General features: G+C 36.5%; 1 protein-coding gene across 2 annotated transcripts; it reads left to right on the top strand.

The window, feature by feature from the left end:
* The first annotated feature begins 856 nt into the window (after positions 1 to 856).
* On the top strand, positions 857 to 11,817 carry LOC135157438 (uncharacterized). Of its 2 annotated transcripts, none has more exons than XM_064112701.1 (8): positions 857 to 1,028; positions 3,735 to 3,877; positions 4,489 to 4,573; positions 4,950 to 5,133; positions 6,840 to 7,033; positions 7,385 to 7,508; positions 8,058 to 8,194; positions 9,063 to 11,141. In XM_064112701.1, the coding sequence occupies exons 2-8, from the start codon at positions 3,831 to 3,833 to the stop codon at positions 9,342 to 9,344; spliced, it is 1,053 nt and encodes a 350-aa protein (XP_063968771.1). In that variant the 5' UTR covers positions 857 to 1,028; positions 3,735 to 3,830; the 3' UTR covers positions 9,345 to 11,141. The 2 variants fall into 2 exon arrangements, with proteins under 2 accessions (XP_063968771.1, XP_063968778.1); XM_064112708.1 differs by having other exon boundaries at positions 919 to 1,028; positions 3,735 to 3,833; positions 9,063 to 11,817.
* The last annotated feature ends 1,389 nt before the right edge of the window (positions 11,818 to 13,206 follow it).

Below are 13,206 nucleotides of genomic sequence, written 5' to 3'. Positions count from 1 at the left end.
TCAACATTCAATTTCTAATTTCAGTCCTCTTTAAGCTTGTTTTCTATAGAGAAACTGATTTAAGTTCTGAAGTACTATCTCAAGTAGTTTCTTCATAGGTTCAGATGGATTTTTTTTACAGTTTTAAGAGGCGCATAAAGCAAAAGAAAAATAATACCCATTCCGAGAATTATTCTGAAGAACCGTCACTGTAGGAGTTTCAACTTTTATCGTTCTTTAGAAGTAGTTTCCAATGTTATTGCAAAACATTGCAATTAAGTAGGTCAGTTCATCCCTCGAATAAATAGCGTCAACTTTTTTAACTTTTCCCCGAGATTCATTTTGGGTTAAATCTTTGTTCAAATTGACATAGGTGGTAATGTTAGAAGTATAGGCAATCACATTCGATTCTTCAAATTTCAAATCCCTGTTTCTCCGAACCATACACACTTAAAAATAGGTAGTCAAAATTTGACTAGTTTGGGTGGTCATTTCAAAATAACCCTGGATGTAGTCAAATTTGACTGCATATGGGGTCAACCTTTCACTGTTTACTTTGCCTTTTGGCTTTTTGACTGCGCCGGAAGTTAAAAATGACTAGGTGTATGAAGTGGAAAAATAACTTGCCTAAAGAGTCATCATCAAAATGACTGCAATGCAAGTTGAACGGCGGAGGGATATATTACTGTGTGCAGTGTTCAATAATCAATAGTTATTTTGCTAATACTTGTAATGTTGTAATAGCAAACAAATTTAATCAGTGTGAAAGAAACAACATTTTAAAACTTTCCATGTATTTCACTTCATTTGCGTTGTGATATATATTATTTTTATCAAAGAACTATTTTACTTCAGGTCGAATCACTCAATGTATGGTGAGTATGATTTCGAATTTCCCGCCGCGTCTACGTCTAGCTACGTCTAGTCTCGATCGATCTCAAGTTGCGAATACTTTTACTGCAGTCTGCATGCGACCGCTTAGTTGGTGCTGATGATGGAGAGGCTCCTAAATAAGTGGGGATTAGGTGGTTTAGTTGCTGTGTTTGAAGGTAAGAAATTTGTCTTGAGTGTCAAACATATTTGTGTCTTTACTATGTAAACTTACATGATTGTAGTATTTCGTTAAGCTTAAGTAATTTCACAAAATAACACGTTGACATTGGCATTGCCATTGCAGTGCATGGCATCATGTAACCCAGAGAGCTCGCAGCGGGCGGGAGCCCAGAATCTAAGACTTAGTAACACTTAACATAACAGACATTAATGCTAAGTCAATCGTATTTCAACACTGATTATTCTGAAGTAAAGCGTTCCTGAATAAAATAAACTGCTGAGAATTATACTTATTCATATGAACATGAAATAGAGGGGACGGACTAGGCCTAAACTTCAACTTTCAAGCTTGAAGTTTGGGCCTAGTCCGTCCCCGCTATTTTCATACCCCATGACTACATCGACAATCTCGCTAGCCGGCTAGCACCGGCGATATCAAAGGCCGGATCCCGCTCTGACCATATCCCTACATTGACCTAAATTTGAATAGGCCTAAAATCGTTTGTCGTTACTAAAAAACAGGAGGTCGGAAACAAGTCCACATCTACCCCTGATAATTGTCTAATCACAATAAAAAAACTGAAATAAAGGTTTACTTTGGACCTACATCACATGAAGCATTCCGATGAATGTCTAGATCTACGACAAACTATATAGACCCCTAGATATAGTATTTTTTGAGAAACTCAATGATCACACTTATTTGGAAGTCAGGCAAAAGAAATATTGAAATTGAGGTTTACATAGTGCGTAATACAGGATGAGCCCCGAACCCCGGCAAACACATTACAATTTGCAAGTGAGATCAAAACATGAAAATGAGCGTAACTTACTTTTATTCCTATGGAATGTCATTAGAATAGTATTGATGTTCCCTCCAAGATTTTCCGCTCCAATGAAGTTCACTCAGAAACCATGATTTCGAACATCAATTCTATAAACAGATAATTAGTCTAGCTATTTCGTTTCAGAAACTTCAAATTCGCAGAGTCCAAAAGAACGACACTTCGCACAGATATCGTAGGGAATTGTGGGACGGAAAAAAATGTTTAATGCATGAGTACATGAATAAAACATTAGCGTTTAATCCAATCATACAAGTGCATTATGCGTATTTTGACGTCATTCTCATGAATAAAACATTGACCCTCCAAAATCATCCTTCAAATTGTCCGCCGGCAGCCATGTTGGCTATGTACAAAACCTATGGGAAATAAAAACACGCGGAAAGAGTTCCCTCTCTAGTATACGTAAGATCGTATCTCTGTGCCTACAACACACAGTACAATGTCCCATGCAATGTCTATGTGCTTGTGTGCTTTACGCATACACACAACCCAGTGTGTAAGCACTGCGCGCATATCATATGCAAATAGGTAGACAGGCCAGTCTATTCTCAAGCAGGGTAGAGTAAGTTACTTACAAAGATAATCAAAGAGTTGCCTAAATTTTAGCAATATCAGTTTTAGGAAGAAAACAAACTGAATAATCATGCCTTTAGAATCTATTATAATGCAATGAAAATGATATTTAGCCACTGTATCTTCTGTTTGACATATTTCCCCATTATGTTGATACCCCTATTCCGAAATTGATGAACCTATATGGTATGATAAGTTTATTGAACTTTATTGAACCCTGTATGTCTAGACTATTCCATTTTCAGTTAGGTATGTGGTGCATCATAAATGACTTGGAAGTACTAACAATTGTTTTTCTCACAAGTAAAATGTATTCTTATAACTGCAGGAATTTATTTTTTCATAAAGATGTTATTTCTTAAGATTTATGTCTATCATTCATCCCATGTAAAGCTCCTACAGGTTGCATAGGGCCAATGTCTTATTACTCTGAAATCATATATCCCCATAAGTAAGTGCTGTGTTCCACACTAAGTATAGATTAGACTCTCAAGTTGCCAATGGGACGAGTGGTCATTGAAATCCTCTCTGACAGGCCCTCTGTCGCGAATGAGTTAAATCGTAAGCACAGCTTACATCGCAAAATTGGATGTTCAGTTGAATTTTTGGACAGTTGAAAATTAACGCAAAAAATTGCATTTTGAACATGAATAGAGTTTTGTGTCTGATATGAAGACAAATATTGGATTTTGGACCCTGAAATTTTTTTTTTATGTTAAGCCGGCATGTACAATTTTGTACGCCAATGTTAGAAAAGACGCGCAAGCATCATTTTAAATCGTAAGCACAGCTTACATCGCAAAATTGGACGTTCGGTCAGATTTTTGGACAGTTGAAAATTAACGCAAAAAATTGCATTTTGAAAATGAATAGAGTTTTGACAAATAGACAAATATTGGATTTGGGACCCTGAAATTTTTAGAATTGGATGTTTAGAATTGCAAAATTGGACGTTCATTTAAATTTTCGAGAGGACTGCCTTTCAATAAAAAAAAATACTAATCAATAATAAAAACCCAATATTTTGAGCAAAATAGGAGTCATGCTGAATAATAGGCCTACAAAATCAGAAAACTTTTGATAACAAAAAGTATTTTTGTCAAATCTCAAGAAAATGCCTCACATGGTATAAATTTAAACAGTTCTGACAAGAAGTAAATTATAATTCCCATGTACTTTAACGAGTAACAAATAATTTTTTTCTGGCCTAACTGAAAAAAAAATACTGGTATAATAAAAATAACCGTTCAAATATTTGTTTTTTTCTTTACCAAATTCTAGGACATAAGTGCTATTCTGGAAAAGGCTGCTGGTGGCCAGTCCATTCTCGGTGAACTTGAAGAAGGTGGACCACAGAGTGCCTCTAACAGACGAAGAATGGTGAGAATAGTTGTATTCCACCTCATGGAGAAATATGGAAACAAGTAAGAAAATACTCAAAAATTTCCAAACAACTAACAAAATCAATAGACCAGGGTTGGAGCTTAGACCAGTCAAAAGCTATTTTTCACAAAAGTGGTGAAATGCAGGTTTGCTGCCAGCTTATGCATGCCCTGTCTGGGGATATATGAGGGATGGATATAAGTTCTCAACCTTCAGGTAGAAGGAGAAAAGATAAATTGATGATTTTCATATCCCTGATATGATTCAACAACTCTTAAAATGGGGGGGGGGGAAGTTTCATTATAAAAATTAACTGAAATATTTGCTTTGTTACAAAACTTTGACTGTTTCAGGTTTCTGAAGATAACTTTTCAATAGAAAATGAAAAGACAGTTACAATCAATATTCATCTCCAAACTTGTTCAGATGCATGAGGGTCATGGTGCAGTGACATCACTGGAAGATGATTGCCCTTGCTGTGCTGCTAAAAAGTATGCAGCATAGTTTAAAGGCAGCAGGGAGCATCTGGAAGATGAATGAGTGCAAAATCTATTTACTAATAAAAGACAAATTTGTTCTTATATATTATCTTATAGGTATCTGTAGTAGATCATTATTTTTTTCCTTTCTTCTTGGATCTTTATAATAATAGACCATCTGCTGAACAGAAGGTGGGCATGGCAATATCCATGATTCAACAATTTCCAGCACTGAAAGATGTTGAAGGACCTGGTTATGTAAGTATAAGTTTAATCACGTTAAAAGAACATCATTTGAAGCAGAAAATTGTGTTGTTATCAACAAGTTGTTTTTGTCCCATTGTACCATATGGCTTTCCCCATGAACAATAACTTTGAACAGAAGAGAAAATACGGGACTCATCTAACGCTTATTGGTGGCATTTCGGTTTCTCTCGTGCCATATTCTTTCTGTTGTTCGATAACAACAATATGCGTTGTCAACTATTTTGCACCATCATAAGTGTTTAAATACTGAATTGAACAAAACTTTTACACTTAAATGTTACACTTTTTTAGGTTGTACTGTAAAGTAGGTGCTGTATATTCACTCATTGCTGTTACATGTATTTCTTTGTATAAATTTCGCACATAGGAAGCATGGTATACACCAGCAGTAGAGGGTGAACATGCAAAGGGCTTCATCGAAGAAAGGTTGAAAAATGTGAGAAAGAGAATGCCAAAGCAAGGGTGGACATCTTTGGAACCTTCAAGTTCAAGTGAGGAGAACCAGAAAGAACCATCAACCAAGGAAAAAATTGAAGAACTAAAATCTAAAGGTATGTTAATGTGCCTAGTTTAAGTTTTGTTGCATGCTTTGTGAACATTGAATGTTTAATTATTACTGGCTCATCTTCAAGTTCAAGTTGGGTTTGGTAGGCTTACTTGATTACAATCTTCAGAATTATCAGATGATTTATAATGTTCCACATTCTACAGGGACCAGTCTTTGGTCTACCAATTTTCACCTCATGATGCTCAGCAGATTGCTTGTGATCAAGTTAGCTCAATCGGTAGGGCATTGTACTCCAGATCTTAAGGTTGTGTGTTCAAGTCCCAGCGCAGCCATGATTTGTATGTTTGATTGAAATTCCCTTGGCCACGGAACTAATTGCTTATTGTCTCAGCTACCGGTATAATATTCGGGGACTCCGAGAGCTGGTCCCAGTTGCAATATTGTTCTTCTAGATGTAGGCTGAATAGGGTTCTGTGCCCAATAGCAGCTGCATCCCTGGATGATGCTAAATGGAGTGTCTTTTGGTTGAAAGTGATCAATGCCATTTCTCTCAAAGTGTGTTGAGGCTGTGAGTTTACGCTTTAAATTTGTAGAGCGCACTTTAAAATCATCTGCATGTTTTTTTTTTTTGTTGTTGCTTGTAACACTTAATCAACTTGCATCAAAGGCATGTTCCAACCTCTTACAAGAAACCTATAACTAGTTTAGATGAATTTTTACAGGAAGCTTAGTCTGATTCCTGCAGTGCATCTGGTCAGGAACTTACATCCCAGGGGGGGGTCTGTCCTCATTGAAAGGGGGGTATCATGCATGACCAAGGACTTGCCAAAAGCATCCTAAACAAGTATTTACAAATGCAAAAGTATACACCCTAAATAAGTATGATTATCGGTAATTTGCTACCCTAAGTAAGTAATCCCCAAAGCAAGTAATAACTATTTTCAAACCAAGCAAATAGTGATATATGTTTTGCTTTCCGTGCATGAGGTCGGGCTAATTCAAGTGTTTGCGGGCATGTGCAAAGTGTTTTTGGCTGGGATTTGGGTATATTCCATCATTGTGATAAACTGTAGTGTTAAATGAACATGCAATTAGCCCTAAGTACACAGGTAAGGTGAATTTTTTTTAAAGACACTGAATGCGTAACTCATCGGTTTAAAAAAAGTGACCCTTTTTCTTGATTTTTTTGTGATTTTGAGACCCTATTTAAGTTACGCACGTAACGTGCATGATTGTAAAAAACACCCTTTTTACGTGAATTCTTGGTCAAGCATGATACCCCCCCTTTCAATGAGGACAGACCCCCCCCCCCCCCCCCCGGGACTTACATCAGTGCACTAGATCTTAGGATTGATTGCCGTCAAATTTTAGAGCCTTAAACAGGTGTCACCGGCATGGTGGCCTAGTGGTTAGAGCGTCCGCCTCATGATCGGGGGGCTGTGGGTTTGAACCCCAGCCGGGCCATACCAAAGGCTTTAAAAATGGTACCTACTGCTTTCTTGTCAGGCACTCGACATTAGAAGAATGGAGTAGGGAAGTTAAACACATGGCTACCAGTGGACTAACCCCCTGCTGTAGTTTCTCTACTTTCCAGTAGACATGTGGCCTAGGTTTATTGAAATGGAGATAGGCGCCGCTCTATGGGCCGAAAGGCTTGAGAAGGACTTTAACTTTTTGTAAAAGGTAGTTTAGGGTTTGCTGTAGGTAGCCTACTATTGATTTTGTTTTTTATCACCTTGTCTTTTTCAGAAAAAGATATGGAGCCGGAGAACTTGGAAGAAATGAAGCAATGGCTTCAACGTAATAATAGCCCTATCCCTAAAGTGGTGGAATTCATGAAGAAGACTGCACTGAAAAGACAAGAAGAAATTCACTCAGAGAAGAAATCTACCGTGCATGACATCGAGTTGCAATGGCCTCGACACTTTGATGTCCCTAACATGGTATGGGGTAACTTTTGTTTTCTTGGTTTATGTCAAAAGTACAGTAAAGCATTAATTCTTGAGGTGTGCTTCTCAAAAACCCAAATAAAATTCCTCATTGATCTTTTTTGCCTGCCAGGACCAGTAATAACAGTCTACCAAATTCTGCCTGTTTTTATTTGGTACTACTGATAATAATATACTTCCCTACATGTATCTTTTGCCAGGTGTCATTAACATAATCAAGGCCTAGCTCCTTGGTTGCTGGATATTCATTTTGCAATTAGACATTACACATGTGCCCACCCCAAAATTACCATACTGAATCAAGGTTTTACAATCCTTCTTTATGCATTTTAATTTGCATCACAGATAGATGGTGATTTCAGAGCAGTTCATGGGGATGTGTCTGACAGATTAATCATGAAATGGACTCAAGAACTGGCAAAAAAACTACTGCAGTATGGAGAAAAGCAAAGTCCACAAGTGCAAGCCGGTACATATTTTCCCCGGGGGAGGGGCACTCAATATGAAAGTGATGTACGAGTAAGATCACACATCTCGAACATAGGGGTCTTTCGGTGATGCGTTCAAATGAAAAATAGGGGGTCTTTGGGTGACAAGTAAAAAAATAGGGTGTCTTTCAGTGACAGTCTAAAATCTGGGTTTTTCGGTGACACCAAGCTAAAAAATGGGCTCTTTTTTAGTGTGATTAAATGGCATTTTTCTGAAAATCAAAAATTTGGGCAATTTTTGGGTCAGAGAGTGCAAAATTCATGGGTCTTTGGGTGACAGAAAAAAATTGGGTCATCAAATGGAAAAAACGGGGGTCTTTGGGTGACAGCAGTCCAAAAAAGGGGGTCTTTTTGATCGCACATGGTGCGAACTTCAATATTGAGTGCCCCCACCACCCCCACCCGGGGTATTTTCTGTAATATTTTGCTTTTCAATAATTTTGTATACTGTTGTAAAAAAGATGCGATTCAGTGTTAAAATATTTACCATGGAATTGCTCTATTTTAATTGAAGTTTGTTTTCCTTTCAGATATAGATCATCAAAGTGCACAGGATGCAGGTCTGACAGCACTGCCCTTGATACTGCCTACAGGAAAACTGTCAAACGCAAAGAAATCCAGGGCTACGGTGAAAGAAGCAATGGAGTCCTTCATTGATTTTCAGCCGGTAAGTATGGAGTAAATTTTAGTGCCTACTAAATGAAATGTTTGGGTATAGAGGTGGGATGCAGATGGGATATATCCAATTGGAGGATGTTTTTGTATATCTTCTTGCACATAAAATGAAAGAAATGCCTCAAGTACTCCATTTGGTTGAAAGTGATGTGTAAAGAATGGGACACGTTCATCAAGACAACAACAGTTTGGCTGATGTGATGCTCACACAGTTTGTATTGCATAGATCTGTTTTACTTAATTGTTATCATCGGAGATGCCAGACTTCAGGAAAAAAATTTCAGCATCTCCAGTACAAAACAAGATTAAAAATTCATATTTTCAAGAAATTTTATTAGCGTTTCAGGAAAATGTGACCAAAGTCACTGGCATCTCTGTATCATTTTGATTATGGTTCGATTAACTGCAGAATTTGCATGCTTGTCGCACTACAACATTTGTAGCACATCCCACATGCAGCCCAAACTTTCCATGTTTGCTAATTGAAGTTCAGCTGACAGGTCCCTAATAGAACTCGACTCTCACTCTACACCTAGATCTGTGATAGATCTTTAGAACTGTGATATAAAGAAAGGTTAAGTTTATATGACAACTTCTATCATGATCATGGTCAAGTTACAGTAGTTACCCTCACTATATAGATTTGACAGACTGACCCATGATGTCAAACGCCAGGCAGTATAGTCAAATATTGTTCCTCGACCAGCAAAGTGTGTGCACACAATGTACATCAGGACCATGCTAAAGCTATATCTATCTACAACCCACTTACCAGTAAGAATTAAGTACGCAGACAGAAAATATCTAGATTTATTTTTTAAATGTAAATTAATCAGTAGATTTATTTTCTCTTTTTACAGATAGGGACAAACCTCCCTCAATACTTGGATGGACTCATGTCAAAGAGGCGGCAACCATTTGTCCTGGCCCTTGGCCCACAGAAAGCGCCAGCACAATATTTTGCTGTGGTTGAGGGCCGTGCCCTTAAGCAAGACAGCCTTCTGAAGGCTGTTGATGTGTGTTTCAAGTTGTTTTATGTACTTGACCTGGAGTATCCATCTGCGTGCTATACTACATGGGAGTTTATTCAAAAAGTTCTGTACCAGTTAATGCCAAAGACAGGAACACCTCCTCCTGTGTGAGGTCATTAAGGACATATGTCCTTCATACTTAATTTTCAACCATTTAATGGTCAATGTCAGTTCAGCAGAACTCAAAATTCTGATATGTCTCCTAATTTGGATATGTCTGTATGCCATGTATGAAATTCAATACTAAAATGGATTTTACAAGTTCAGGTATCGAGATACGTCAATTCCTCAAGGCAGCAGCTCCACGTGCGTACTTAAGCAGCATCTTCAATTGCTTGCGTGTGTACGCATGCGCCTTTAGGGTTCCTTTGTGACATCAGATAAATGCGTATCAATTTCACTGCCTATCCTTTTCAAATCTATTTTAGTCATTCGTATAAAGGGGGGTACAAAGGGTATCCAAATTCCAATACCACATTTTGATTTTAAATATTGCAAGCAACAAAACAAACAAAATTGCAAAGTGGCAAGTTTGCCAACATTTTCATTTTGTCTGCTAAATACCTCTGCGTTTTAAATTGTATCTCTGCAAATTAATGCTAGTGGCTTTAGAAGATGGGTTTGTGACAAAAAGCTCAAACTTGTCATTTTTGTGGCAAATTATGGTTTTTCGATCAGTTAAATTTATAGACTAGGTTTAAGCCAAAATGTTTGCACAGATAACATTTAATGTACATAAGTTAATATATAGCAGACACATTAAGCAAGTTTTGACATAATTACCACTGTGTGATATTGTTTTCTTGACATTAATATTCTGGTAGCAGAATTCAAAGACCTTAGCCCTCATTCATTATACTATGCCATTTATTATACTATGCCATAACCAAGGCGCATATCCAAATTGTGATTCGTATTTTGAGTTCCGCGAGTTGATGTTATTTATACCACTGGATGTACTGAACTACATAGGCCCTTCAAACTAGAATTTAATGAAAATGAAAATAATATGCTGAACTGCATACTTATCAATGTTTAGCTTGGGATCATTGTACTAACCTTGGTGTGATTGTGAGAGGAGAGGGTGGCCACTCATGTGTATACTTTCAAAAATGACCCCAAGCTAGGATTCACCAAAAGTGGTCAAATTTACCCCAAACAAGGATTTTAATTGACAAAAAACACCCCAAACAAGGGGTAAAATACCATGTGATCACAAGGTGTGATTGCGCCAGTGAAATGACTAGAATCTATGAATAAGTGATGTAATGTGTGGTAATTGAGTTGTATTGCCTTTTTACAATTGAAGTGTTACAAATAGCAAGTTTTACTTTTACTGATGGAATTATAATACACGGCAAGTTTAAATTTAACTGATATTACTGCAAATAGCAAGTTTGAATTTAACTGATACATTATTAGAATTTGATTAATTTCAACTTTGAATTTAACTGATAGAATGACAACTATTAACTGATAAAAAAAAATGATGTAACTGATAGAATTGTAAATTATAGCAAGTTTCAGTTTAAGAATTGGTGTGACCCTTGGTACATTGCTGTTTGCTGACAAAGCATTTTTCAGATGTTGGACTTGCAGCTACTGCTCCCGAGTTGCAATAGAGTTACATAGAATGTGTAGAAGTATTTCTTTGAAATAGTTACAAATAGAATTTTATAGAGGGAATTTTCCAAAAGGTCCTTCCTGTTCAAAAACCCAATGTAAATACATTAATATGACTTTAAAATGGTACATGTGTAAAACCCATTGAAATGAGCCCGATACATAGTGTTTATGGATCGATCAGCAATACAGCTTGATTGGTGGCGAACACAAGTGAAGAAATTCATGTTTTAATTCGTACTTTTTCGATATGAACTGAAATTGAATTTGTTTTAAATTAATTAAGCAAATTGACTTCCATGTTATCCTGTAACTTATTCAGTATTAATGTACATCAGTGTAAAAAAATTGGGTAAACAGGAATGCAGATGATATGCAGCTTTTCTTGGGGACAATTCATGTAATAACATCTAGGTGTCAGATGTGGTGTATCATATGCGTGTGTAAATGCCATCATTCCATGTGAATCTGATGTAGACACTTTGTAGATGGCATACAGATCTTCAATAGAGAAGATTCATCTTGACAAAACCAATATCAATTACTGACCTGACAGTTTCGGCCATCCTGGTCGAAAGCCATCTTCTCTAGAGGGCGTTCCGATGAGAATTGGATCATAACTGTCAGGTCAGTAATTGATAATTGGTTTTGTCAAGATGAATCTTCTCTATTTATGATGTCAATGCAGTCAAACCAGATGAATTTATTCAAGAAAAAAGCATACAGATCAGATATTTGGCCTACTACCACATCATTGATCAATCAAGGTCAATTATTTGAAAAGCAAATTATAAAATCTGTAATGTCTTAATAATGTTAGAAAATGCTTCAGTGCTTTTCAATTTGACAGTGTACTTTTTAGGATCAAATTTTAAATGTTACCACTCTTGTATTGCTATTTAGTGTTTTGGAAGCATCTAATATGTTCTTTATAAATAAATTATTTGTTTATGCACAATAATCTTTTAGTTTTTGTGTCTAATTAATGTGTTAGCTTACAAGTAGTCGGATACAACTAACCACTGAAGTCAAAATCTGACTACATTGAAGTTGAAATTGACTACATTGAAGTGAAAGGATGGAGGAATGAAATGACCCTACTGTCTATTGCATTTGACCCCTTTTCATTTAAATGTAGTCAAATTTTGACCTTTTTGTAGTAATTTTTTACTTCATTTGGGTCATTTGTTGACTACCATTGTAGTCAAAATCATTTGACTACATCTAGTGGGTCATAAATGACCCCAATGGGTTCGGTGTATAGTTGACCCTGAGAATGGGGTCAAAAATGACTGTTATAGGGTCATTTTTGACTACCTATTTTTAAGTGTGTACTCTGTTTTGATTTGGTGGGTTATGTTCATTTTCTCTCCTTCTTCATCTATTTTCTTGCTGTCTATCGATTCAACTATCTCAATCTCCACTATAATCGTCGTAATGATGACAACTATGGTTTAGTTGCAGGGCTCCCGAATAATACAAAGTACTGGGGAATCACAAGGATGTATATAGACAGGACTTAAATAAAAACCAAAATATTCACAGCAAATCTCAAAGCAGCCGAAATGAAAGAAGCGGAGTATTGTACAAATACAGCATTATGGTCAAAATGGAGGAACATTACAATGACTTTTAAAAAATAAGTTCATGTTCTGTTTTACATAAAATGCGATTTTCGTAATAACGATAACTGACCTATGTTTATAGCTTCGTAAGTTTTCCGATGAATTATTTCAATAAAACAATATTTATTTGTTAAGAAAAAAAGAAAAAGAGTACTTACCGATAAGATGACTTGGAACAATCTTTATGCTGTAACTGACCATACATAGTACGCAGCTGATAATTACACCAAGGAGAAACAGCACGTTGTATATACATTTCTGTTCCATTACGAACATTACATGTGACTTGTTTTGACCTCTTGAATTCACACCAATTTCCAGTCCTGCAAAACAAAAGACAGAAAATAATAATGTACATTTTAATTTGAACATAGTATGTGTGTATTATCTCGTAACAAAAGCGGGTCTATAGGATTAGGAAAGGGAAATCGTATGCAAGTGACCCATGAGATTGAATTTCAGATGTGAAGGTGTTTGCAGTTACCACTTTCAGTTTCTAAATACACCTTTGTAATTTATTTTTTTCAAAAAGTTGCACAGCCGGTGCACAGCACATTACTAAATTGCATCCGAATGTTCTATTTCAAATACAACCCATATTTTAAAACACCTGTTATTGTTTTGTATTAGCGAAAGTTTCCACAACGTTCAGGCCTAAATGATGATGTCTTTGATCACTGGACGACTGGCTTGAATTCAGGGAATATTGGAAGGAGAGAGGGGGT

The sequence above is a fragment of the Lytechinus pictus genome, chromosome 2, assembly GCF_037042905.1.
Source record: "Lytechinus pictus isolate F3 Inbred chromosome 2, Lp3.0, whole genome shotgun sequence".
In the NCBI taxonomy this organism is placed as follows: Eukaryota; Metazoa; Echinodermata; class Echinoidea; order Temnopleuroida; family Toxopneustidae; genus Lytechinus; species Lytechinus pictus.
Note: the sequence above shows the minus strand (reverse complement) of the source record. Positions and strands in the feature narration are given on the sequence as shown.